This window comes from Xiphias gladius, chromosome 12 (genome assembly GCF_016859285.1).
Source record: "Xiphias gladius isolate SHS-SW01 ecotype Sanya breed wild chromosome 12, ASM1685928v1, whole genome shotgun sequence".
Classification (NCBI taxonomy): domain Eukaryota; kingdom Metazoa; phylum Chordata; class Actinopteri; order Istiophoriformes; family Xiphiidae; genus Xiphias; species Xiphias gladius.
Genome location: NC_053411.1, coordinates 11347333 through 11375160, shown reverse-complemented (window position 1 = coordinate 11375160; position 27828 = coordinate 11347333). Strand labels below are relative to the sequence as shown.

Below are 27828 nucleotides of genomic sequence, written 5' to 3'. Positions count from 1 at the left end.
GTAAGGCTTACATCCGGGCGGAACAAGTGAAAGATAAATACTGACAGATAATCCATAGTGGATTAAGTCCTTTGTGCAGTATCTGCTCATGACCCCTTAGTACAATGATGATTAATATAAAGGCAGCCCATGGTAAAATATGATAAATCCCGGCGGAGTGAAAATAAGTAGCTTCATTTGCCTTCATCGGATGAAGATTGATTCTACATGTACACCACAGCGAAGCCGATAGGGACATGACACAACTGATATAAAATGAACAGGTAAAAGCGATTTGCTTTGGGGTTCGTTAAGCCAAAATATTTGCCATTTTCCTTTGATATTTGTAAATAATCTTTGACCAAAAGTTTATGTAAGATGTCCTACCCTCTAAGCCGATATGATGTGATACCTCTATAAATCATACATGTGTTATAGAATATATTTTAGCACAGTTTAAAAAAAAAATACATATAATTCCAGTCTAAATGTCTGTTTTCGGCATCACAAATTAAAGCTGCAACAATCAACACTTTAATATTAACAACTGGTCACATGACTAAGTGTAAGGAATGAAGGGGTCGCTCATCGTGGTGAACCGACAGACAAGTATTACTCAACTATGCTGCTTAACATAGTGTTCTGGCGTTTTTCAGCTAACTGTCTTGGATTTGTGGCCCGCAACTGTGTGGTTCACTCTCACAGCTCTCATCAACCTTATTTCCATCCGAAGCAGGTCGTTTTTTGGGTTTTTTTGGGTTTTTTTTTTACAGAAAAAGTACTGATAAGCCAAAATGGTGGCTACCTGTTTAGCACTAGGCAGCAGACAGGCAAAGTTAGCGGCAAACATATTGGAGCGTTTAGCAGCTATGGAGGCAGATATTTCTCTCAGGAGTCATAAGCGGCCAAAACCGAGCAATAAAGTTAATATTGGACTTCCATTCATCATGTGAGGATAAACACGACTCCAAATGAATGGTAACGTTGCTCCGTGTCTGCCAGATGCGTAAACAGGCGACATTCTGCTAACAATAATTTATTGCTGTTGTGTTCACAGCTTGCTGCCCAAAAGTGGTTTTAATTTTTTTTTTTTAATTAAAAAAAATTTAAACAATTGATGCAGCTTTAAGGTTTGCTGTTCATGGCAAAATAATACTGTCACTTGTAGCTTTTATAGAAAACATTCAGTGAGCAGCCTGTGTCTAATTTGTTGTTTGACGCAGATGACTGCATGTTCTTCTTTATTATTAGAGGTCAGACTGGAAGTTCAACACTAAGAAATTAGATTATAAATTTGAAAAGCAGACACACTGACCTTATAACACGTGCAGCAAAGATACTTAATCATGCTGACAACAGGGAACACGTTGACATCATGTTCATGACATTACAGGATGTGATTACTGTTGCTTTGCTCTTATCACATTGACTAATGCTCCAGTCTATTTCCTGGCTCTGTGACTACTGTATTAGGTTGTTCCTTCTTCCTGTTTGGGAATGACTACCTACAGCTTTATCTCGGACTGGCTGTACCTGTTCCTGGGAGTGTAGTTTTATAAATTAACTGGTTGATGACATGCAAAAACGTACGAACATACATCATGGACCACATCAGCATGCTGAGTAATATCCCCTTAGTTTACTGGGAGAACCCTGGTTCAGGGTTCCTTGACATCAAGCAGTTGACCTGCCTAAACGCCCTTGAGCAAGGCACTACTGTAAATCTATTATTGGAGGAAATGGAGTTTATCACAGCTAGACACACCTTACCCCCTTCAACTTGTAAAATAAACACTGTCGTCTTCATCGGCAGCACATTTCACTCCCTGTGGAAGTAGAATGTGGAGGGACGATTCCCGGATGGACTCTCCCGCTTTTTTATCCTCCTGTGCTGATGTTATAATGTTCTCCGTTGGGTTTAAAAAGTGTCCAGATGTTGCTTCTCTCCTCTCTTTGGAAAGCTGTAAAGTTAAGGAATGAATGTGCTTAGACACAGATATAGTCAAAAAATGGAGATTCGCATGTCGCTGATAAAAATATGACAAGTTACCTGGGTTTTTTTTAACATTTCTCTTTGTTCAAGTTGTCTGTATGCACCTGGTAGGAAGGAAATAAACTTGATTTAATAAAAAAAATTGTCATTAATTGTGAGAGACAATAATATTCTGTCTGCAGACTGAATACTATCACTCTTCCACGCTAAAGCGTTTGTTCATTTTCTTGGGCTGAAGGCATATATAGAGTAGTCAACACAAGAAAGCTAAAAGTAAATAGCATGAAATGAAACGGATGTTAAATGTTTTGTGGTTCCAGTAGGCTACTGTCTCTGGAAGCTAGGTTGACTCCCAGCCGTTGCATTTTCGTGGGCATGGCCGCGTCCCATTGACAAAGGCTGGGGCTTGTCAAGCAGAGGGGGGGGGTTTTGGACATTTTCACACACGCAATGTGGATGGCATGTGTAAAATGCAATTGAGCATTAGAAAATTACTTCAAACAGTCTTTTCCTCCTACGCGTTAAGAGGTAGCAGTAGCAAGTAAACGAGCAAAGCACACTGGTTTATCATCTCTGTGCAAGATCTGCAGTAAGTTTGAGAGGTCTGAGACAGCATAATGAGGCAGGAAAATACAGGATTCTGCATTGTCACTGCAGTGTGTCATTGTCAGTTAATGATAATTACTTCGAAGATTATCATATAAGTGGTCTTTTTTTTTTTTAGATATTTTTCCTCTAGACTGCACATTTGATATGTTTACTGTCAGCTCAAAGGAATTATCCTAATCCCCCCTTCAACCAGGACGGAGTGCAGAAAGACGAAGATGTCCAGGTAGAGTAGAGCAAGATGCAGGAGGGAGACTTTAGAACAGGAAAGACAGGCAGCACAAAATCATGACACAGGCCCTGAATTTGAGAGAGATTTGCACGTAGTAAACAGCTGAATTGCACATTGAGATGGTGGTTTGTGCGTTTTAAATTATTTTCTCTATTTCTATGCTATTGACTTAAAATAAAGCACAGTGCCCACGATGATCGTAATAAATCATGTCATCGAGTGCTATGGTGTGGCTCAATGATGTTTTATTTAATTGTTTTTGTTCAGCGATGCTTAGGACACACAAACAATACTTTAAAAAAAAATAGAATATCACCGGACTTATGTATTTATAACCATCTCTATAATGCTACAAAACTAGGGTGTGCACCTACACAGAAAACTGGGGGGGGGGGGGCTGTAATGGTAAATGAGGTTGACTGTATGCATGAATGTTAAATGTGATTATCATGCATGCATCTCTGATGACTAATATTTAGGGTGAGTAGGACTCACTTTAAAGCAACAGTGGCAGCTTTCTCTGGTTGCTTTCTGTGGAGGTTTTTTGCAGTTTGTTGTTGTGCTACGGGGAGTGTTGAATGTTTCTTAATATTTTGTCACAGAGGAATCTGAAAAGCAATCAACTGCAAGGAAATTTTCTGTGCTGTTCAAGCCACAATTTCTCTGTACAATCTAGTAAACAATAAATGAAACCATGACGAGAGACAAATGGAGGCAGTTCATGATCTTCAGGAGCAACGGGTTCCTGTGATGTAAAGAGAAAACATCAGGGCTGGAGACTAAATATTGTTGCAGTTTTCACCAGCTCTTTTTCGTGGACTTTCAGATACACATTATAATAATTCTCCTGAAATCACATTAACCTTACTCTACCTAATTATAATAAACATCTGGTTGACTGTCAGGTTTTTTTTGTCCAGTGTTTCTATCTCGTAATTGAGAATGCTGTTTGTCTGTATACAATTAAGCTCGTCTTGCATTGACTTGATTTCAGCTTTCCAAACGTGTGAATGTACTAAGTCACTGTCACCACTGATAGATAGAAAATTAATGAGCAGCTAGTTGGATGACATGCTTAAGTCATTTTATAAAATGAATTACATTACCCAGTTCTAGCTTCTCAAGTGTGAGGATTTTCTACTTATCTTGTTCTCAGGTGACAGTACACTGAATGTTGTTGGGTTTTGGACTGCCGGTTGGACAAAACGAGACATTTTTGAAAACATCTCCTCGGGCTTTAGAAATTGTAGCAGACATTTTTCACTTTGTTTGTGATTTCTTTTATAGACCAAACAATTATTCGAGAAAATCAATTGCACATTAATCAATAATGAAATATTCGTTAGTTGCAGCCCTAATACAGTTATAATATACTTTAGGGCTGCAAACTAACAATTATTTTCATTATCAATTATTGTTGTGATTATTCTCTTGATTATTTTGGCTACAAAAAGTCAGAAAATATTTAAAAATAAATAAAAAAATAAATAAAAAATTATATTTTCCCTGAGCCTAAGGTGACATCTTCATTTTGCTTTATTTATCCAACAAACAGTCCAAAACACTGAGATATTCAGTTTACTGTCACATATGATAAGAAAAGTACAAAATCCTCACATTTGAGAGGCTGAAACTACTGAACGTTTAGTATTTTGGTTCAAAAACTGACTGAAACAATTTCTCAATTATCCGAATAGGTGCTGGTTAATTTTCTGTCAATCAACTAATTTATAAATTAACTTATTACATTCCTACCAATCTATCTATATCTATCTATCTATATCTATTTCTATCTATTTCTATCTATATCTATTTCTATCTATATATATCTATCTATGTATATGTAATCATATATAATTAGCGCAACTAATTACCAAAGCCATGACATTCTATAGTTTTTGAGATATTGAAAATTTATTAGAGGGGGATAATGTCACCATGTACTGTGAACATGCACACCATTAAAAAAAAAAGTGCAGACAAGCTGTGGCGCTCACATTCACACACATAAATAATTTTGCATACATAAGCAACACTTATTCATACACATGGTGTCAGCAGGGAAGAGCCCAATGGGCAACGAAGACAAAGAGAGAGCTAGAGGATTAGACCTTTTTTTTTTTTTTACAGGACACAGACCTGCTGGGACTCAGACGTCGTCCGACTCTTGGGCTCCACATCTGTGGGTGATGTAGGGACACTCCCATTGGAGTCTGATATTAGTAGGGTCCGCCTCTCCCTGGCTGGTTTTTCACATTTTGTCACCCGGAACCTATAAAGGGACCCCAAAAAAAAAAAACAAAAACACAACACAAGAGTGCTGAATGTTTTTGCAGTCCGGGACACAAGTAAGGAATGAGGTCGCCTACACTGCAGAGTTGTCTCATTAAAACAAGCTTCTGGTCTTATGTGAGGACACACCAGTGGCTGAAATGACAGGGAAAACATTTAGCACAGTTTTTATACCATTGAACTCTTTAGAGAAATAATGTTTCTAGCTCAAAATAAAACAGAACTTAGCTGACCATCTTTGCCATTGGTTTTTTCACTTTGTCAATAGCATATTTATATAAAATACCCAATATAAATAAGCCACTGAAAATAGACCTTTAATAAAAATGTCATGGCTAAGTTCATACTTCTGAAAATAAACTCAGTGGGTATCAGTTTTTCTCATCTGCACCACAGTTGGCATCTGCTGCTGCTTCTTCTCACTGCTGATAACTGGCACACATGCCCTCCCCCCAAAAATTCTCACTCACCTGTACTCACACCTCTCTCAACCACCCATCGACTCTCCACACAGACACACACACACACACACACACACACAGACACACACACACACACACACAGACACACACACACACACACACACACACACACACACACACACACACACACACACTCTGAAGTTTTAATTAAATCCACAAATGAATACCCGCATCCGGTTCATGCTGACCCTCTGCGTGCACGACCATTCATCTGCTTGTGCAAATGAAAAGCACCCTCTCTGCATCCGAATCAGCTCACAGCAGGACATTAAGGATGAGGAGAGCGCTCGCTGCATGATGGAGACGAGGCTGCAACACTTTCCTGGGTTCACTAGTGGACTCAAAAAGGGTCTCTTTGCTTTAAAGATCGAGGACACAAACTACATGAACTGTGACGGATGTATAATGGTATCATACTGCCAGAGTTTAATTCCGGGTGGTTTGTGTTTGTGTTAAACCACTTTAAAACACTGGGAAGCAATCGAAACATTTTTGGCTGGCACAGGCCTTACAGTTACTGAAACCTACAAAGACTAGACTGCCCACACATTGAGACTATTTAGACAATGTGGATTTTTTAGTCTTGACGAACACAGTTTCGTAGAAGTACAAAAAGTACTTTGAAAGAACAAAAACTTGTACTCCCATTACTACTGACGTTTTGGTCCTCAGAACTTCATCAGGAAAAATCATACAATTTTTAGAATTTTTTTTTTTTTCCTTTCACTGTCAACACACCTGCTCATAAAACTTTCTGGTATGTAAGAACTTTGTAGAGATTGTCCAGTCCAAAAAGTACCAGAGCAGATGCATTATGTGCCCTGAGGAGGGAGAAGTTTCTCTAAAATACCATTTACTGAAGAAATCAAGCTGCAGTCCTGAATTTTTTGTACTCTAAATAAAAATGTCATATTTCCAAAGGACTTAGCTCTCCTACAGCCGTCTGATGAATGGAAGCGCCAGCATCTGTTCGAAATCCATCAACATCACTTTGAGTCGTTAATTTCTGCTTAAACTTGTGCAAAAAAGGCAAAGAAACTGGGGGAAATGCTCATTTTAAGGGGGACTGGTGGGTGGAGAGTCAAGGGCAACAAGATGTATAAACTCTACAGAGAGCTGAAGGTGAGCAGACTTCATAAGCGTTAAGTGAACTTAAGATGAGCTGTGGCTCTGGCACTGAAACCTGATGACCTGGACTATGAAATAATTCTCACTCATGGCACAGTAATATTTTCAAGTTTTTATCTCACTACCTAATGATGACATAAAAATTAAAAGTGCCCTGTGGAGTTTTCTTGTCAACAAATAAAAATGTTGTTTACATTCAGTGTTACTCACCAAAAAGGAACATGTGCATCCTTGAGCTCTGAGCTATTTATTTATTCATGCATTTATTACCAATTGTGTGTATTTGTTGACTCTAATGGCAAGCTGCTGCATACAACCGCTGATGAATGAAGATGTACTTAAAAAAAAAAAAAAGTAGGTGGATTGACATTGTACATTCAACAAGATCCTCAAAACATGATCCCGAGAAACAGCAAACTCTGGCAGAGAGGTGTTATATATCACAAGTTTCTCTATTGCTGTCCCTGCCTTTCCAGGTTAGTGTGCTTTTAACACGGTTCGTTACCAAACAACACAGGTTAACCACCGAAGCTTCACACTAAACCTCAACACACTCTGAACCCTGCAGCCTTTGTTTTCCCAGGCTTCATCCTGACTTGCCATCTGTGTATTTTCCAGCTCACTAGTCTGATGGCAAAGTGCACAGAAAACTCCACCTACGTGATTAAGTGTGGATTTTTCTTTGGCAATTATTTAGAGTTAATGTTTGATTTTTAATGCTGTGTGTGTGCACTCATATCTGATATGCCTCTGGGGCAAACTGTGTAAGTTTTAATTTACGTCTGCTAAATAAACCCCATTGTGTAGTGTAATTCTAAGAAATTCTGGAAATTAAAAAAATCTTTGTATAACATATATACAATTAACTATCCTTTTTGCTCTTTCCTACTTGGCACACACACACACACACACACACTCACACACACACACTCACACACACCTGCCCACCTGCCGACAGCCAGGACTGTGACCTCTCCGTGGTGGCTGCGGCGATGCTCGGCCTTACGCACCGACGGCTTCCTCATCAGCGGCCATTTCTTCTGGCTGCAGCGGGTGCAGATGTTCTTGTGGCCGCCGGGGCCACCGATGGTGTGCAGGTGGTTGCAGGTGTGCTTGGCTGCTTCTGGGGGTGCCCCCGGTGATATGGGAGTCATCGGAGGGGTCATGGTGCTGGGGGAGGTTGGGGTGAGTGGAGGACTGAGGAAGAAGAACCAGAAGTAAGTGACTTTAAAACCTTCTGATTCAGTAATGACACAATTATTATCAATATATTATACATGATAGTAAACAATTACACATTAATTATGATATGAGTGTGTAAACAGGGCTGCTGCTGAACTACTATTACAAGCAGAGCACAAAAATTAACACTTCACAGGTCAGCAACTGTTACAGCATGATGCAACGTCAAAAGATTAAAGAAATTTTACAGAGAATTCAATCTCATTGATATCTGCAGAGCTTCCTTTGTCACAACATACCAACACAGGAATGACACATTAATATTTCATACTTCAACAGGGCAAATACAATCACTGACAAGCTCTTCGAGAATCACACAGAATGAATGAAAGTAATATTTGAAGCAATTTTTTGTATCAAACAGGCATCGGTTGAGGTGTTGGACACCTGATCAGTAGAGAATTAAATACCAGACAAATAGCGGTACTTGAGATACAAGAGCTATCAAATCACATACTGTTTTCACTCCACTATCATACAGTATTTATCTTAGAAGTGTGTTAACAGGCACTAATTGAGGCCAGCTCACTCGTCTGTTTGCTCTCACACACACATCTTTTTTCAGAAGAGCTGTGTGTGCATGTTTTATGACCCTGGAGAGCAACTCTTCACATTGTTTACACACAAAAGTAGAATAAACAGTGCTTGTACTCACTGAAAAACATATTATATATATAATATGTATGCCTATGCATGTGAGTCAAGGGACACGAGGCATAATAATGAGTTGTGTGTCTTTCATTTTTCTCTATCCATGTTGAGGATGGGAAAACATGGAAATTGACATTCGCTTGTAAGACACAGGAAAGAGGGACGGCGAGACAGAGCATACGGCCAGAATTATGTGGACAACTGAACATTAAACACGTGTGATTGGAAGTTTGTGGAACCTTCCATAAGCGTAACAGTGAGGTCAAGCACTGATGTGAGAATAAGGTCGAGTTCAATGTTGACGTTCCAGTTCAAAGCAAAGGTGGTTGATGGGGTGGAGGTCATAGGTAAATGTCATGTCATGTTGACACAGTAAAAGGACTTTCGCCAAAGTGTTGCCACAAAGGTGATTCACTCAAATATTTGCTTTAATATCATTCTTTGTAGAGCTAAAACAATTAGTAAAGTAATAGATTATTCAATCGACCAAAAATGAATTAACAGCTATTCTGACACGCGAGTAACCGTTTAAGTCCTTTATCAAATACAAAAGTCAAATTCTGGTTCTCTCTGTTTTACATGATTGTAAATTAATATCTATGACTTCTGGGCTGTTGGATCATCTTGGAAACTGGGATACACAAATTCAGTATCTTCTGACATTTCAGACTAAACACAGAATTGTATAAGCAAAAAAAATGTTTTAAAGATTAATTCATGATGAAAACAATTAGTTAGTTTCAGCCCTGCAACAGTAGTATCTTGTAGCATTAAAGCCGTACTTATATTTTTCACGTCCACAACGCCAATTACTTGCAATCACTGGATAATTTTAGGTGTTTCATGAGATTACTCAAACCAAACGGGGGGGGATTTAAACATTTTTCTTTGGATGATCTTTTACCGACGACAGGGGGAAGCACACAGAGACATTGTTTTAAGTTTTCACAAGCCAAAAAGGTTGGGAACCAGTGGTGTACACAATGCGTTAAGTGCATGCATGTGGAAGACCCAAAAAGATTTTTTTTTATCAGATGCACAAAACAATATGTATGATGCACATGTACAGTGTGAGGTATGAAACATGAGTTTGGCCCACAGGAGGATTAAAGGTGAAACTGATTTGAACAGAGCATGTTGTGTGGAGTGGAAAGAGGAATGAGGGATGGTGGAGAGGTGGAGGCTGGAGTACTGATGGGGAGAGCAGCAGTGAGCAGAGGGGAAGTTAAGTACCAAATCTGGAGAGGCAGATAGCGAGCCCTGGCCACACTACAGTCACTCTCCTCCTTGTAGCCTCTCTTCATCCCTCACTCCTTTTCCTCCTTCTCTCTCTGCCTGTCTGCCTGCCTCCCACCCCCCTAAGTGTCCCATAAATTACCCCCCACCGATGCCCCTCTTCCCACCCATTCCACCATTTCTAAGTGATCCACTGGCAGGCTGCCCAACCTGGCTGAAAGAAACAGAGAAAGATATGAAGAGTAACAGCAAAAGAAAGAGGGAGTACTACAGAGGGCATTTTGAACAAAATGGAAAAAAAAAGTCAAAGGAATCGGGACAGAAAACATGAATTGGAAATATGCAGAAAAAAAGAGATTTGGAGAGAGCACTGGAGAAGCAAGACTCATGAAAGTCACGCCGGGGAAATGTGTGGGATTGCAGATTTCTGGTTATTTTTTTCCAGGACACCCAATGTGACTGAGCAGAATACCTCAATACCTAATCCTAGGCAGAGGCGACGCTCCTACCATTTATCCACACAGTTTCTTCCCAGTCGTTTCTTCCCAACCTCTCTTCTTTCCTCCACAGAACAATATGTAGCGGGAAAAGAAAGATGACAGGAGGGGAGAGAGAGGGGAAAACATACTCCACTAACTCCATTTGCGCACACTCCTCCCATGTCACAAGCTTCTCCGCCTCCTCCTATCTGTCTATCTGCCCAACTCCCTCTCCCCTTATCTCAGCAGTCATGCTGCACTACGCTTGCTCAGTTACTCTGCTTGTTGCCCTGTACACGTGAACGGTAGGAAGAACAGTGAAAAAGTCTCATCTCAGTTTGAGCCATCAGCTCCTGTTCTTATGATGCAGGGTTGTTTCAAAGTCAAGCCGCCTTAGATTTGAGAGGTCAGTGTGAATGACCCACTATGATCCGTTTCGAGGCCTATAGATTTTATGCTATTAAACAGCTGAGGAATTACAAGACTGCTGTTCCTTGTTATGGTTGCTAAGCTATTATTGGACAAACATTGTTCAGGGTAGGGATTTTGTGAATGTCAGTCATTTTCATGATCACTTAATCTATCAATTATCTATAATAGTATTTATATTATATTATATATATATATATATATATATATAATTTTATATTTTTTATTTATTTAAAGTATAATAGTAAAAAAAAAAAAAAATCCCACATTCCAAGGTGATGTATCCAAATTGCTTATTATGTCTGACCAACAGATTATCAAAATAGTTGTCGATAATCTTTTGACAATCAATTATTTCAGCAATAGTTTAGGCTTATGTAGTTCTAAAGCTCGAGATAATAAATATCTACACTTTCTTTGCCCAGTGCTCCCCTTTGAGGTAGAGTCATAGTCACACTCTGGCTAAGAATCCAATGAGGAAACATGCCAACAACTGTGCTTAATATGCTTTAATAATCCCTCAATACAGTGATATGGGGCATAGTGGCATTTTTTGGAATAGTCCCCAGTTGCTTGCCCTCAATCAAGCCCTGCCATCTGGAAAAGTATCAGAAGAGAAATGTGGCCTGATTGCCTCGACTGTTGATTCAATGCCATAACAACCCTCAGCTCAGTCACTTCAGTAGTGACGCCAACAGGCTGTCAAGGAGGCTTATGGTGCCACCTGGTGGTTGAGATAGTTAACAGAGTTGCACTTTGCTCATCTATTTTTTTTATGAATCTGAAAAAAGGGCAAAAAAAAAGTCTTTTTAATGACAGGTGGCTTTGGATGAACTTGATTGGTTTTCACAGCAATGCGAGAAGACACTTACCCATCAGAATCAATGCTGTTGTCATGGACCATGGCTTTCAGGGCGTCCGAGTTTGCTGTAAAGGGGGGGGCGGGAGAGAGTTACACACTAATACAGATAGAAGAAAGGAAAAGAGAAAGAGAGAGATAACAGTAGTGTTGAGAATGAGCGAGGAGAACGCTCCAGTGACTTCAAAAGCAGAGCGCTTATTGAAAGATGGCTACAACAGATTAACTCCTTGAGACAATTAAATCGCTCACCACGTGCAGTCACTGAACACATTTACTGTACACAACAACCTCAGGGGAACGTGCCAAACCAGAAAAAAACTTTGGTCGGAACAAACAAACTCCAGAACATGTCCCTGAAAAGTTGAATTTCTGGTCAGGAATTTGGCCCCAGGAGACAAAGTTCTGAATTTCTTTACTGCACATCAATAATAACTACCCGAACTTCTGTTCTGTTCTGTCATTTTATATGCACAAGGCTACTTTTTTAGTTTGTGTTTCAAGATGTGGCATTGGGAGAATACATTTGAGACTAATCACCCAAAAAAAAAAAAAAAGGAAAAAGAAAAAGTGTCGGGTTAGGGTCAATGTCTGGTCTTTAAGGGCCCTCAGCACGTACTTTCTCAGCCTTGACTGATGAGGAAAACACAATTTTCTCTCTACGTTACAACAGTTTTGGTTATTTCACATAACATGTCTTTTGTATTTGTGTTTTCATTCTTGCTTTCTGACTGGTTTGAAGCGCACAGGACTTTTTCGGAAAAAGGTGATGTTGCTTCTGTGGAAAAATCTGAATTTATCATTCAAACTTTAATGACAACTGCAGGTCTGTTTCCTTATGTTGCAGACCAATGTTCAAAAAGTTAACTTTTAATGTTGCTTATTTAGTAAATACTCAAGGTTATACAAAAAAAACGTTGGATTGGTAAAAGGGTATTCAGGGGCTTTAAAAAGGAAAAAAGCACTACATTTGTAATGTGAAATGCATTTGCGGGGTATGTTTATTTTTGATTCCTTTACTTCCTTGCTGTGACACATATACAAATTGCCAATTTATGAAGAACACCATGATAAAACTAATGCAGGATAACACAGCAGGCCTGCAATAAATCCTCCCTTCATGAGGATTATAATGTTCAGTTTTTATTGAATCTGTTTGAAAGAGGTGTTGATTTATTTTAAGGGTCATTTTGGAGGCTATAATTTGTGGTGCTGTTAGACTGTAATGGGTTACACTGAGAGGTGTTCCAAATATTTTGTCTATCCCATTTCTATTAAGGTTGAAATAATATTAGGAAAACCGTTTTATCTAGGCGTAGCTAATAAATTGGCTGGTGAATGTAGATTAATGTAAATCACTGTGTGTCATAGCAAACCTTACCCCGAACTGGAGAATCAGTATTTTTATTGAAGAACTTGACTTAAAGCTTCAAATGGACGTGACATGGACTTATTTCAACACTGCAGTGATATGCAGTGAAGAAAATCACCGGCAAATGCATTTTTGCATCAACAAGTACAATATCTGAAACGATTTAACATTAGTTTAAGCCAATTTCTCACTCATACATGGCTGTTTAAAGGAAACTGGAAATATACAACAGCCAAATAAGAATGTTAGATGAAATATGGTGTAACATTCTGTTACCATCACAGCAGTGGTGCATAAATTACTTGTTTTGCCTGTTAATGATCCTAATACCTCATGCTTAGGTGGGGAAAAAAAGCAAACAAAATTGTGATGTCTTGCTGTCGCTGCGTGATGCTTTTGCTTCAAGTGACTGTGCATAGCAGTTGTATTGCTGTGATCAGCAATTTCCAACTTGCAGAGCTTGGGTCTCTCTCTAAAATAGTCCCACACTTTAGATGATCCTGCGCGAGGTTTAGCAGCTGCAGCTTGTGACGCACCGTCGTCCGAATGGATGGGGTCGGTTGAGTGGATAAGTCGCCGCAGCCCTAACCAACTGTTGTTTAATGTTTCTCTTTTTATGTTTCACGAGAACCGCTCATCCAAAAAAACTTCACAGTCGAGACTGCACTAGTTGGGTCCTCAACAATACACACAGGAAGTTTGTAGTGGATCGGATGAGCGGTTGTTGAGAAAATTGAAGGAGAAAAAGAAGAAAAAGAACAGAAAAGCAAAGGGTATAATATTATTGCTATTATTCTTTGTTGTGTAAGGAGGCAACACAGGTATTCAATGAAAGTTTGACTGTAACAGTACTATCACAAATTTATTTTGTGATTCTCTGTAGATGGCAGTCCTCACTCAGCTATAAAGACTACTACTGCTGCTACCCAGGCTCTCTATTCAATTCCTCTTGTGTGTAACCATACACATTCTGCTGCTGCGAGTGGAAATATAACAAGCACAGATCACTTTGTGTGTTCCAGAGGATTATTTCCACGGAAAGGCTTTCAGTGTGTCTAGTTTGAATGTTGATACAATTTTGTTAAAGGCCATGGAAAATCAGATTTTTACTGTGCGTTAATGAAAATATGTCAAAATCTCATAATACAGGATATTTCCATTGAGGGAGCACTGAACCAGGTCATGTGTCCAAACTCACATTGTGAGGGTGAGTCACAGTTAACAGACTCCAACTCCAACTCTACAAATATCACTGTTCTGTTACAAAAAAAGCAATGATGAGTCAGCTTAGCGCTCGCCTCTGGGCTATAACACAATGAGGATGGCTTGCTACCAAGACAGGACTATACTACCTTCATCTGTCATCATATGTTAGCCTTCTGGATAAGACATGAAGGATGGCTAAGACTGCACGGTTGTAATCAGCTGTAGGACTGGGTTTTTAAACGACGCAGACCTCAAAATACCGACTCTGCTTCCAGGGTAATGACACCACTTTCAGCAACCTGATCCCCAATAAAAAGTGTTACTGCAAGGATATATAGATGTTTTTGTTTCGTCTTAGAATAAATGAGACGCATAGCCACATTTTCAAGGTGTTGAGCTGCACTCCGTCTCTTAAACAGTTGGTGTGGCATGCGGTAAAAATTACAGTACTATCTACTACAGTGTAATTGTCTCCTTCTCCTTTCTTTTCCCTCATCTCCTTGTCTCCTGTCTCTTCCCCTGTCTCTGTATGATTTCTGTGCTGTTTGATGAAGTGAAAGTTGTTTAAAACAAATGTTCGCTCTTTTTTTATACTGGAAAAATCCCCACGGTCAGTCCAAGCTGTCCTGTCACAACACAACCAGACTCCTCTCTCCTCCTCTTTCACTTCAGATAATTCTTTCCTCTCATTTGCTAAACATTTCATCTTGACCGTGGAGAGTCAGTTAATAAACTGCTAAACTGGCCTGCATGCGTCATGAGAACATTTATATCTATAGTACATCTTGTTACAGGCATCTCCCAAGTGAAACTATTAATAACCTGAAATAAACTAAACAGGAACTCAAGACTGAACCTCCATGATATCAAAGTTCAGAACAAAATGTAATCCTTTTTTTCCCCCCAATAACTCTATGAACACACACACTTTTCAAGTGAAACAGTTACTCCTCTAAGTCACTAAAATATCCAAGCAATCTTTTCACCTTAAGATCAAAGTTACATGCCTACAAATACTGTAGCGAGTTAACAGTTGTTAGCCTGATTTCAATAGAGCTCCACTGCTGTGGGACGTCTATTAGAACTGACGCAAACATTGTGATCTACACTTTCAGGACATGCATGTGTATTCTTGCCAATCAACCTTATTGAATTTGACACAATACTAGCATTGGTCCTAATTTATTCCTGTTGCTACTCATAAACTCAGTCTGACCAAAACAAAACAAAAAAGCAATTATTTGGTATAAGAAGAGTGCTGCTATTTATATCACTCCCAGCTCAGGGAAATTATTTGTTAGTAATGTCATATTCACTTTGCAGGAATACAGCAATCAAATAATAATTTAACGCTCGTGTGATTCAGATTGAAATCTGTGATCTAACCAACCATGTTGTCTGAACCACAGTAATCATTAATTTTGCTTTAAATTTCTCCACTGGGGCCAGTTTGTCCTGATGACAAACCTCCGCAAAGATCCTCATTCCTGAGCCAAACTCAACAAAGAAGCCACATACACACCACTACACAGAAACTGACACACACTCCCTTCCTGAACCGTGTGTGACAATGCCAAAAACATAATGGATTTTGCCTGTCATTTAGTGTGTCAGACACATACCTTCATTTTTCATGATGTAGCGAACAATCTGTCCGACTGTGTCATTGTTGTCACTGAGGGTGTCATTCAGCTCTGAAAGTACAAGCAGAAACACACACAAAAAGAAACAGTTGCTTTAATAAGTCAGTGATAGTCATTCAATCATTATGTCCTTAAGCAGCTTTAATGGTTCACCATTATTTAGGTCACAGACAAACAATGAGTGACAGATATTAATGAACTTGACAGGTAAACATACCAACAGTAAAACAGGTAGAGCAAACATTACAGCCTAAAAGCTTGTGTTTAAATATTTTCACAAGAGATTTAAAAACCTCCTCAGGCACGGCCCAAGGACTCCAATAGCCAGGAGCCTTTTACCTCGTAAATGCTAAACAAGATGCCTATTAATCATAATTTAAGAGCACTTATTAATATTACAACTTGATGACATTACTCCCCTGGGTTTTACTGTTTAACTGGAGCAGAAATGCAATTTATTAGTTATAATAGGAACCCACACATAGACTTATGGAGCATTTTGTTTGACTATTATCTTTTCAAAAGATTAATAAAGATTGCTAATACACTGATAGAATATGAACATTGTGACATGAGAGGAGTTATTAACTGGGATATTGGTTGTCGAAATATTATTAAAAATTACTTTTTTTTTTTTTGGAGTCTTTTGGACAAGCTGTAAATACAACACTGAAATATTGATGACATTATAAAATTGATATGGCTAACGTGTGAGCAGACAGTTGCCTACTTACACATTCAGCAGATATGGAGCAACATTAGCATTCATTTTGAGTTGTGTTTTCGAGCCTCCTGCTGAATGTAATTTCAATATTCACTCTACTTTTTGCTCTGTTTTGTTGTCCACCTATTCTCCTGTGGGAAACATCTGGACAGTGGGGGGTTTTAAGAGCTTTTTCACTGAAAAGGGCCGCCTGCTGCTATTAGAAACAATGTAGATTAGAGCTGTGAGAGTGAATTTTGAGTGAATCAAAACAGTTAAGTTGCAGGATGTAAAACCAAAACAATGAACTGACAAATGATATAAAGTTCCGTACAGCTGAGGGGAAGTGCATAGTTGGGTGATCTCTGTGGATTTGTCACTAACACCTTTCAGATTACACATTGTCACTTGATCCACTGTTAATACAAATAATATTGATTAGTGCAGCTTTAAAAGGTTCCATTAAAGCTACCAGATTGGTTTAACATAATAGGCTATTCTGACGGTGATAAACATCAAATGTCTTTACCTGTTTGATCATCATACACAGATTTCTAATTAATTCTTATGTGTAAATGTCTTCTGTTAATTCATCAAATTTAATCCCCAAAATATACTGAAAATATCAGCATCTATGTATTGGGTGAAAAATAGTGTGATATTTTATTTCATTGACATTGCTCAGCTTTGCCTGAGACCGTAATGCACAAATCCATAAAAATGTGCCATAATTAATTGTCTTCTCTCAAGAAATTTGAAAATGAGCCCTTCCAAGTAGCACACACCCCTGTGAGGCACTTCCTAGAGTTTCCTGGTGATTGCTTCCTGAACTTTTTCCTTGTTTCTGATAAACACAATGCTCTTTCAGTAATTTATAGAAATCCTCTGGTATGTTGTGGCTGATTTTAAACAGTGACCTGCACAATGTAAAAAAGCTGCTCACGACTAATAAACATCACAAGCAGCGTGGAGGGTAAAAGAGAAAAAAAGCGGAAAAGAGAAGAGGAAGAAATAGAAGAGGAAACATGATCATTGATAAACAAGATAAGACTGGAACAACAACTGAATGAGTGAGGACAAAACACAAAAGTGTTTTTTCCCCTACTCTTTTCTTTCAGCGTATGACATACCAAGAGTAGGGCTGTTGGACAAAAGACACACACAGAAACCCAGAGAGACAAGGGAAAAACTATAATGCAATCATGACCTTTGTGCTGCTGCTGGCCTATCCATCTCAATACGTACTCACTCAACAAATGCTGTATTAATTGACAGGATTCAATGGAGGAATCAGGGCTTTGTTCAACATGGGAAATAGTGGAGACTTTATATGCCAGGAGGAAAACTGTTGGGAGGGCAGTTGTGTGATGACAGATAAGTAAAAAAGGCAGACAACAGGGTCTCTTGCATATCTTAGCAGCATAGTGTAAAAAGTTCATACTTTCCATAACATTTCTCATGCCTGTGACATACCCAAAAGCAAACCAGGGTTACAGGAAGTTTCATGCCTGCACACGCCAAATACTACACGGAGAGGAGAGACCACTGACCTCACCTCTCTCTGTGTGTCATGCCACGTACTGTACTCGCAAAAAAGTGACATGACCGATGCAGAAAGGCGAAAACTAAAGGAGTAAACTGGGTCAAATTTTCCACTAAGTTCAAAAAGTCAAGTATATTCTCTGAGAGGCGAGAAAACTCTTCATGATATACACAAATTCCATAACAGTTATGCATTATCTGCAGCTATAATTCGGAGGCAAGGGAAATTAAAAAGGCCCTGTGCAGAGACTTTTTTTGTTTCACCTCACTTAACACACCCCTAGTTGAGTTATAACATGATGTGAATACCAAACTTTTACCTGATGAATGCTGGCTTCCACTCCTAAAAAACGGAGGCCTTTTCTCAAGAAAGGGATATGACTAAGATAAGACAGCGACTTTACAAGAAATGGTAAAAGCGATGACTTAAATACACCATAAACGGCATCCCTGAACTTATGTTTGTGATTTCAAAGGGGTTTTCTGAAAATTCGTCATCAGCACAAACATTGAAAACCACTTCTTATTCAATGGTGCATAAAATACATAAATATTCCTTTAATAAGCTCTTACCTGTGTAAGTGTTTAGCATTTTTAATCTTGTTTTATGCACAGAGAAACAGTGACAGCTACGGGTTTTTAGCAAAGGCGCCATTCATATCACACAAGTATATTCTTATCATCATCTGTCCGAACCTACAGTATGTGTCACTCGCCAAAGTTATTGGTCAGGAATGTAGTACAAGCCTGTAAGTACTAGAGAGCAGTGAATTTTTTTTGCATGATATCTGACCTTGATTTTCAAAATCACATGGCAAGAAAATAGAAAACCTCATGCAGGCCTATGAAACCAATGAAAAAGAAATCGTTTATTCTGCATTTCCTATTCCACTGACTTAAAAAAGCAACAGCATCACAGTCTGACGGAGCAAATCTGGCCATGGTTAACACTAAACTTGACCGGAATTTTTCAATTCACGAGCCGCTATTTCGAAGCAAAGCTGGAAAGGTTGAAATAGTTTGTGCGATAATGTACATGCAGCAGAATGAGTACAACTGAATTAATTAAAGTTAGAATTCATAAGATCATCAAGAAATCAAGACCCATTTGCTTTTTTTTTTCTCCTCAGAAAACCAATGTGCTTACATTCTGTAATGACCTCTCGATATAGTAGCTTTCATTATTAGTTGTGGGGTCTGCCATTCCGATGCTGGATTCAAACTACCTTCACGTGAACACGGGATTGACAGGAAATGATGAAATGTAACACGGTGTTACTCTTACAGCTGTATTAGGTTACATTTCAGGGTTACTACTAATGCAAGCTGAACTGGAGTGTTTAACACTGGGGGGGTTTCAATGTGAAGAATCCACAAGACACAATGTATGCATTTGTCAGTTAGTGTTGACCGGAAAGGACCGGAAGAATGTGCTTAGTTCACCGTTTGGCTGAAAACAGTCATGGTCTGCTGTTAAGTTGTCTGATCTGAAAAGCCTGTAATATTTAGTTGCTCAGCCAGGCAAGGTTTTTCTTTAAAAAAAATTAATTAATTAATTAAAAAAAGACATAAGATAAATGGTTCAGCAAAACAACAGCCAAACATTAATTTTTTTTTTTTTTACAAAAATTACTGCAAAACAGGTTGACCCCATAATATTTTTGAAATTTTGCATACTAACAATTTAGAGCTTCAATTCTGTCAAACAATTTTCATCTCACTCCCCCAATCCTCTCAAATCTCTTCTCCATAAACTTGGGTTAATATAAGCCTGGTTGCGCGATAATTTTGAGTGTATGCTGTATATTGACAAGGGATAATTTAAAGACAATGACTACGTAGATGTAATAAACACATAACGTTAGTCATAACGGTGTCACACACTCTGTGCCAGTCAAATTTCCGAAGTTCTGACATGTTCCACCGACACAGCTTATTTCAACACCTTGGAGTCTTTGTAATTGTCTCATATCCCTTGTTCTTTTATTCAGATTTCCTTACCTCCACCCAGTTCAGGATCCTTTTCTCCCCCTTCTTCAAAAACCTCCTCATTGTCATCCTGGGCCTCAGTGGTGCACCGGTAGCCTTTCCTCTTCAGCACGTGGCAGATAACCACCCCCAGCAGGCCCAAGAGGAAGAAAACGGGCACCAGGACGAAGGCAATATAGTCTGGGTTGGCCCCCCCTGCTTCACCTTCACCTTTTCCAGTGACTGTTTGACCCACTAGAGAAATGAAAAGGGGCAAGAAACTGATTATTTTTTTTCTTTTTTTTTTTTTTTTTAATGTTAATATTGTTGCAACAGGACAGAGAACTCAGAAAACTAAGCAATACACTGTCATTACAACACCCTTGATGGCAACCTGATAACCACACTTGAGGCCTGAGCTGAACAGCTGACAGGATTTAAATATTATCAGCTGCAACACAACATAGCTTTCATGTTCCTTTCCTGGATCAGTCGAGTCTGCCGCTGTCTCTGTCCTCTAACAGCTCGATCTGGTGCAAGCTGTGTCTGCTCTCCAAAGCTTTGAGGACCGATTTGATGCAGGAGGCAGAGGCCCAGAGAGTGAAAAGACAAGATAAAACAAAAACTATACAGAACCTTACACTGTAAATCTAACAAGTACAGTGGAACTGTTTCTGAGGTTTTTATTTTCTCTGTCCTCAACTCTTTCATTCAGTCAGCTTTCTGAGGGCAAAGAGAGAGTGTGAGTACAGACGAGACTGAGGACTTCAGTAAGGCTGCCGAAAGAGAGCTATAAAAGTTTCCTATATACTGCTGGTAATGGTGATAGGAGCAATCCAGTGTTTTCTCTCTCATTATGATTCTTTCACTAAAATGCACTATTGGCCGGTAAGTGGAACACTCCCACTCCTGATGTGAAATTAAAAATTTAAAGTCATAAAATGTACTTGAAAAAGGTGCAGAAGCAGTGCATTTGAGCCTGCTGAAACATATAAACCCAGTCTGCATGTAGTGGGGTTAGTTATAACTTAGAGTTTGTTATGTAACTGACTGCTGCAAAAAGGAACACAAGGTCCATAAACTTTACAACCAGCTCGAGGTTCTTCTGCTCCCACTCCCACATGCCCACTACCTACACATCAGACTTTAGACCCATCAGGGCGCCACTATATTCTTGGGAAGGGTGCTTGAAGCAACTCCTTAGCTCATACTACACTTCCAATTTAACAACTTTAAGACATACTGTTAGGGCTGTAAGTAACGATTATTTTCATTATCAATTAATCTTCAGATTTTTTTGATCAATCAATTCAGTAGCCAAGTTTCCATCCAAATCTAGCACAACCAAATCTCCAGAAAACTGACTTGTTGTTTATTCTATGATATGTGAAGAAGTAGTTAAAATGCCAATCACATAAACATAATGTTTGTTTTGTCCATCGGTCAAAGACCCAAAGATATTCCAAATTCTCACATCTGAAAAATGACTGATTATCAAAATATTTTGCGAGTCAATTTCTTTTGATCAAAAGAAAGCTTTACATTTGAATGACTGAATGCTCTCAAAATAAATTTTAAAAATTAAATTACATTTTGGACAAAATATCTTGAAAACTGCTCACGTCAAAGGTCAAAGTGTAGACTTTGACCTGTGGAAGCTATAGGCGCAGGCTGCCCTGGCTCCTGCTGTAGGAGCACCATGTGAGCCATTCCAGCACAACACACAAGAGGGCTTTTGTCTGTGTTCCCGTCGACATCAGTGTGTGTGTGTGTGTGTGAGCATGTGTGCGCGTGTGTGCGCCTGTGCGTGCATGTGCGTTAGAGAGACAGAGAAGTCAGCAAGACCAAAAGAGAGACGGAGACAGACAGAGCGACATGGAAGCCTGCCGTTTGGACAGAATCTCAGTCATATCAAATGAAACTATATCTTGATCCCATTTGAAATGTACCACAGCACTGTGTGTACAGGCATATATCTGTATTCCTAACCATGTGCCTCCCGATGCATACAGGCATTTGTGCTCCTCCATTGTCCCAGTTCCCTAGTGCATCAGCCTGAATACACTGATAAAGACCATTGTCTGCTCACTGACCGCCCTGTGACCCACTGTTGTGTGTCTATGTGCTTATATCTAGTGAAGACCACACTGGTTAGCTGTCCTGGCTCGGTACCATGCCTCTCTTAAATGGCTCAGAAGTCATCATTGATCAATTAGAGGAGTGTACTAAAAGCATTTTTTTTTAAAAAGACAAGAGACTGACAAATGGGTTGTGGGGGGGGGGTTTTCGTTTTTAGAGTTGAGTCATATCTCACGGCAACCATAGCTGGTGCCATGACTGAAGTCCAAAGAGAGAGAGCCAAAAAATTGACCTATCCAAAACAAATACACATCAAGGTGTTGATTCACACAGTAGTTATGTGGATTCATACAATAACACTGTATGAGTTCAAAGGAAAAGAGAATGACAGGCCGGCAATGCTGATATTTTTTCCTTATCTCAAATTCGGTTCCGGTTTGAAACAAAACAAAAAGCAAATGTTGGGCTTGGGTAAAGCTTGATTAGATATTTGTTGCCATAGCTTTGTAAAATACATACTGAGCGGGGCAAATGACAGTGTGGCTTGTTTTGTTAAATTAACAAACTCAGGTATCATAGTGACACCAGTATTGAGGAACTTAAAATGATACCAAGTCCTAGATGTAAAGGTTTGTCTAGGGATGAGAATATGAGAATTGATTCTGGGCTGAAGAAAATATTTTATAATGACACAAAGTCTCAATAACACACTGCGCTACACATGGGGTTGCACAATAGTGCAATCCCATGGGGGGGGGGGGGTGTATCCTAAAATTCTTTGGATTTTAAGATTTGGGTTAAAGTAAAAGTAAAAGTACTGGGTCAAACTCCTCCTGGCTACAAGGAAAACATGTTGTGTTACTGTGAGCAGCAGCTGTACTGAGGATTGTAGCAGGTAAATATCAAACTCGACTGGGCTGGATTTTTACCTCTCTGAACAGATTAAAACCTCAAAATGACGGTGGTACCCTCCAAAGTCAATGAAACAACCTCTAACTTTCACCCTAAGTGATATTCCCCTTTCTGATTCAAAAATATCTCTTTCTACAGTGTCAGATCCATCAATTGAAACATCCTTTGTAGGATGTACCTGACTAGGTCAGAATTACTGGTCCGCTAGTTTAATTTCCTGTAGTTTTATTAGGATTTAGCCTGTGCGGAGTTCACTGCCTGAAGGTTATCGTCATCTTTGCTGCAGCAGCCTCTTTCACTGGATGACGTAAAATCAATCTCTGCCAGAACACAAGGGGGGAGTTGTGTCCAGAAATACCTGAAAAAAATAACCTGAAAAACTGAGCTGTGAGGTAGTTTAGCCATCTCTTCACTTTACAAATGTGTGTTTGCTCTCTTTATCCTCTTTCTTTTTCCTTTCCTTCCCCCTCTCTTGAACATCAGATGTAATAACAGGGAGCTATTTTAGCTACTAATAAGGGCAACGTCAGTTTTAACTCTGCTTGTGTGTGCTGCAATATTTGAATCTTAAACTTTGTATTATTCCTGCTCCTGCTAGCACCCACACATGGACACATGGAAATTACCACACCCATTACCCATCAGTGATTTAAGCAGCTGACCGGTAGGCAAGTCCGCAAAGCCAAAGGGCAGCTCAGAAAAGAGGATGTTAATGTTCTTTCCCGCTGATATCAGCAGAAAGGAAGCAAATTGCATCTTTACAAAAATAAATGATTTCTGTTTTATTTTAGTTTCCTTCTTGGAAAACTGTGCTATATTTAATAATAGTCCAAGTTAAATCTTTTAAAACAGGAAATCAGTAATGGCTGCAAGACTTTGAACTTTAAAGATTGACTTCTTAGCTGTAGACGGAAAGGAAATGGAAACTGTTCGACATCTCCTCATTCAACACTATTTAGATAGTGAATAATCTCTTCTTCACATTTTACAACAATGTCTATGCCCACATTAAACTGTGGGCACAACACCCAAAACGCCATAGTGTCTTCAAGCACATTCATCCTCATAATTTAGCCCTGTTCAAGGAGACTGAGCGGTCCATTTACTCCAGAAGATATAGGAGAGAAAGCCCAGAAGGACTCAACAGGGCCTCTATACCTCAAATCTTTCTTTTCTTGTCTTGGTAGCCCCAACAAGTTGAGTATTGGTCTATTAAATGTTACTGAATAGCTGTAAAATATATGTAGCTGTCAATCAAGATATTTTTCTTAACTGTTGAGAAAATGACAGTAAACACACTGACAAAGCCCTCCATTTGACTACAAGGACATAGGATAGGATAAGAAATTGTGGTCTCCAGCTCTGCGCTGAATATAAATGTCTTATAAAGACTCTGTCTGACCCATTTCCTCATATTCAGGAAATCATATGCAGCTACAAAAGCAAATCTAAGACTCATTCACTTAAACTAGCCACATATTGTTTCAGATTACATGAGACAGTCCTGTCATTTCAAACCCTTTTCCTTTATCCATTTAGTTACTCAGTACACTCATTCATTAGTAGAGAGGAGACGTTTCTTAATCACGTCCTCATTTGCTGTCATGTCCCTGAGATTTCAGGCTGGTATTACAAAATGACAAACTCTTGCAATGATAAATCTTTATCATGAATGTCTGCATTTATACAATACAACCCTGCATATTAGCAAGCATGCACTTGCTCAAAGAGTTGCCAAACTGCCTTCTCGTAAAACTTACTGACCAATATACAAGAAATTCGAGTATAACTGGAAGAGTAAGGCAATTACTGCCACATTTTTAGAAGAAGAGTTTCAGTATCATACAGGAATTAAAACTAACAATCCAGACGTAGAGCAGAGCTATCTAAGGTCTGAATTTGAATCTGAAATGCAGGACTGTCACAGGCAACACAAAAATCACCTTCATTACCAAAATACAGCAGTGGACAATCTTTTTACTATACCAACTTCAAAAATGTACACAGGTCTTGGTCTACCTGTTTGTGAACGCGAGTGTGAGATTTCCCTCTGGTATTATCTGATTTAAAAAGGAATTTTACAGGCTGGACAAAGTCCAAGTGGTCAGAATTTCTCAAGAAAAAAAAAAAAAAAACAGACAAAAGACAGAAAAATAAATCAATATAACTTTGTGATTTTATGGCTTTTTTTATCCCTATGGTCATCTTGTAACCCCCTCGCATTTATATTGGGACCCCCCCCAGGTTGGGAGCCACCGACCTAGATGACACTAAATTCAGCATTCCATTAAGTCGTGAAGACAGCCGAAACTATCCAACACACACAGTATGCTTATAAAGTATACACACATACACACACACACACACACACACACACACACACACACACACACACACACACACACACATTACGTGAGGATATTGTGATTTCCAAACCAACACACTGGATGACTAGGCCTAATTGAATGAGCATGAGGATTCAGCCTTGGCCTTTTAAACGCCACAGACTCCTGTGGACTATCCATGGAAAAATGGAAACAGGCCGGGCATTTTACAGGGGATGAAGATAACCAAGGAGCAGTGCACTGGTTGGAACTAAAAGAGAACACTTGCTTGAGTTTTTCTTGATGCAGAGACACGTACAGTACTCTGCTCTGACACATAAATGGTCCTGGCTGTACTTTAAAAGATCCACAAGAGGCTTTTTCTATATGGGCTCCAACAAGCTGTGCAAAACATTCATTGTTGCTCATGAGACATCTTCAGCAGTCAATGAATGACTGATTGTTTGAACAGGGTTTTTGCACTAACACTTTATTCTAAGTTCCAAACTGATAAAGATATCAGAAATGTATTTTCCTGTTTTCCACTAGTTAGTTCCACTAGTTTGTGATATTATTTATCTTAAAAGTCATTATATTATTTTCAGCATATAACATATTCATACAGTTACATAACCTATATTAGATGGGCATGCTGTCTTTGAAAAATTCAAAAACATGGCAATTACATGTATCAGAGTATTGTTTAGCTTCACCGCTGAAAACCACAGCACAAATACAATTTTACGGATACTGAAACTAGTAACAAGTTAATTTTCTTTTGCGATGCAGTTAAAAGGTAATGAGTTTAGGTTCTCCCTCTGAAGGATCTCACGAGGTTTTCAATTTAGGTTTTGCAATGTTAATGATGAGAAAAAACAGTTGTTGCAAAGGAAAAATACACGTTAAGCTCTAGTGTCGCTAAGACTGAGACTTCAGCAGAGATTTCTTGCAGGATTCTGATAATAAAATTATTCTCTATACAAGTGTTTGTGAAGGGTTTTGTTTTGTTGTTTTTTCTTTTAACTCTTCAGACTTTTTCCCTTCTCCATGCTCCTTGGAAGCAGGTGACATTTGTCATCACACTCAAGTCCTGAAAGATCAGTAATTAGCTCATACAGATCCACAAGCACAGTATAACCTGCAGCCTTTCACTTTGTCAGCGCCATAACAAATCAGGTAGGATGGACTGGCGTTCACTGTTTCCACTGAAAAACGATAATATCATATAAAATGTGTAAGTCTCATGGAAACACAAACTCATAGTTAGGAAAAAAAAAAACTAACTTAAATTGCCTTACGTTTTGGCGAGGATACGATTATGTAACGCCTTTATAGTGAGGAACTGCTGTATCTAAATACCCAGTTTGCAATGGGATTTTCAGAGCGGGTTGTCAGGTCTTTTTCTATAACCTAGCTTTTTTTTTATAATTGCAAAGTGTGGTTTCTTTTTCCCCGTCTTTCTACATTGGCTGCATAGTATGTTGAATTTGTAACTGCCATGCAGCATGTGTTCAGTTTTCTGCTTTAAAAAAAAAAAAAGAAAAAGTGCCTACATTTGAATATCTAGAAGCTAGGTTAGCTAGTAGCTAGATTTTCCGTAAAGGTTCAAATCGATGTCCTGCCGCCGCTATAACTTCATTAGCTATTTTGAAAAAGAGAGCAAACTTTCCCGAGGAACAGATGAGAAAATACTCAACATTAACGACCATGACGGCGCAGCGGTGCTACACCATTTCACGTCCAAATAGAAATTTAAAAAAAAAAAGAAAAGAAAAAACCCGTGTAAACTTACGTGTAGAGACGGTTGGATTAGCCATTGACGGACAGGACCACAGCTTTGCCGGTGGGCTGCCGGTGACGCTTCTGACAGGCGGCCGTGGCGCAACCGTGGTCAAAACCAAACCAAACGACGGGAGGGACTTCTTACAGACATCAACGTGTTTCCTGATTCCCAGAGAGCGGATACGCCCTGATCTTAAAGCGGCACTGCCTCCAACAGAGGAGGAGGAGGAGGCGGAGGAGGAGGAGGAGGAGGAGGAGGAGGAGGAGGACAGGGGGGGGCCAGGGGAAGCACTGACCGCTACTTCCGACTACGTTGGCTATTGATCAAAAAAAAAAAAGAGAGAGAGAGAGAGGCAGTTTTCCCTGTGAAACCCCTCTTTTTTTGACATAATAACTCAAACATTGTGAATGAATGAGCCTCGGTGAAATGAGTCCTATTACTGGCTGAATGCTTACAATGAATGCAGACAAAAAAAAACACCTGGAGGTCCCACAATTTCCAGCAGTTTAGTGCTGACAAATTGGAAATCCTTTCCGGCTCGCCATTAGGTCAGACGTCCTGGTGCCATCACTGATTTTAAGAGCAATGTTGACGTCAGCTGCCGTTTGTCATTTGAAGAGTGTCTTCTTCTTCTCCCGGGCAGGCGCGGAAAGACGCACACATGCATTTATTTCTTGTCGGTTGAACT

General features: G+C 39.3%; 1 protein-coding gene across 1 annotated transcript; it reads right to left on the bottom strand.

Moving 5' to 3' along the window:
* Positions 1 to 1072: 1072 nt before the first annotated feature.
* Positions 1073 to 27336, bottom strand: rell1 (RELT like 1). Its single transcript, XM_040141029.1, has 8 exons — positions 27150 to 27336; positions 20076 to 20297; positions 15809 to 15880; positions 11622 to 11676; positions 7661 to 7909; positions 4950 to 5082; positions 2030 to 2076; positions 1073 to 1940 (listed from the first exon to the last, which is right to left on the bottom strand). Exons 1-7 carry the CDS (start codon positions 27172 to 27174, stop codon positions 2041 to 2043), a joined length of 792 nt encoding a protein of 263 aa, XP_039996963.1. The 5' UTR covers positions 27175 to 27336; the 3' UTR covers positions 1073 to 1940; positions 2030 to 2040.
* Positions 27337 to 27828: the final 492 nt, after the last annotated feature.

What these genes read in the sequence shown, in the direction of transcription:
- rell1 (XM_040141029.1), bottom strand. Translation starts at nt 27,174, where the DNA reads ATGGCTAATCCAACCGTCTCTACAC. An exon ending in CTACATCATGAAAAATGAAG is followed by an intron (nt 11,677 to 15,808) that starts GTATGTGTCTGA and finishes CCCCCTTTACAG; the next exon opens with CAAACTCGGACGCCCTGAAA. An exon ending in CGACGTCTGAGTCCCAGCAG is followed by an intron (nt 2,077 to 4,949) that starts GTCTGTGTCCTG and finishes CCTTCCTACCAG; the next exon opens with GTGCATACAGACAACTTGAA.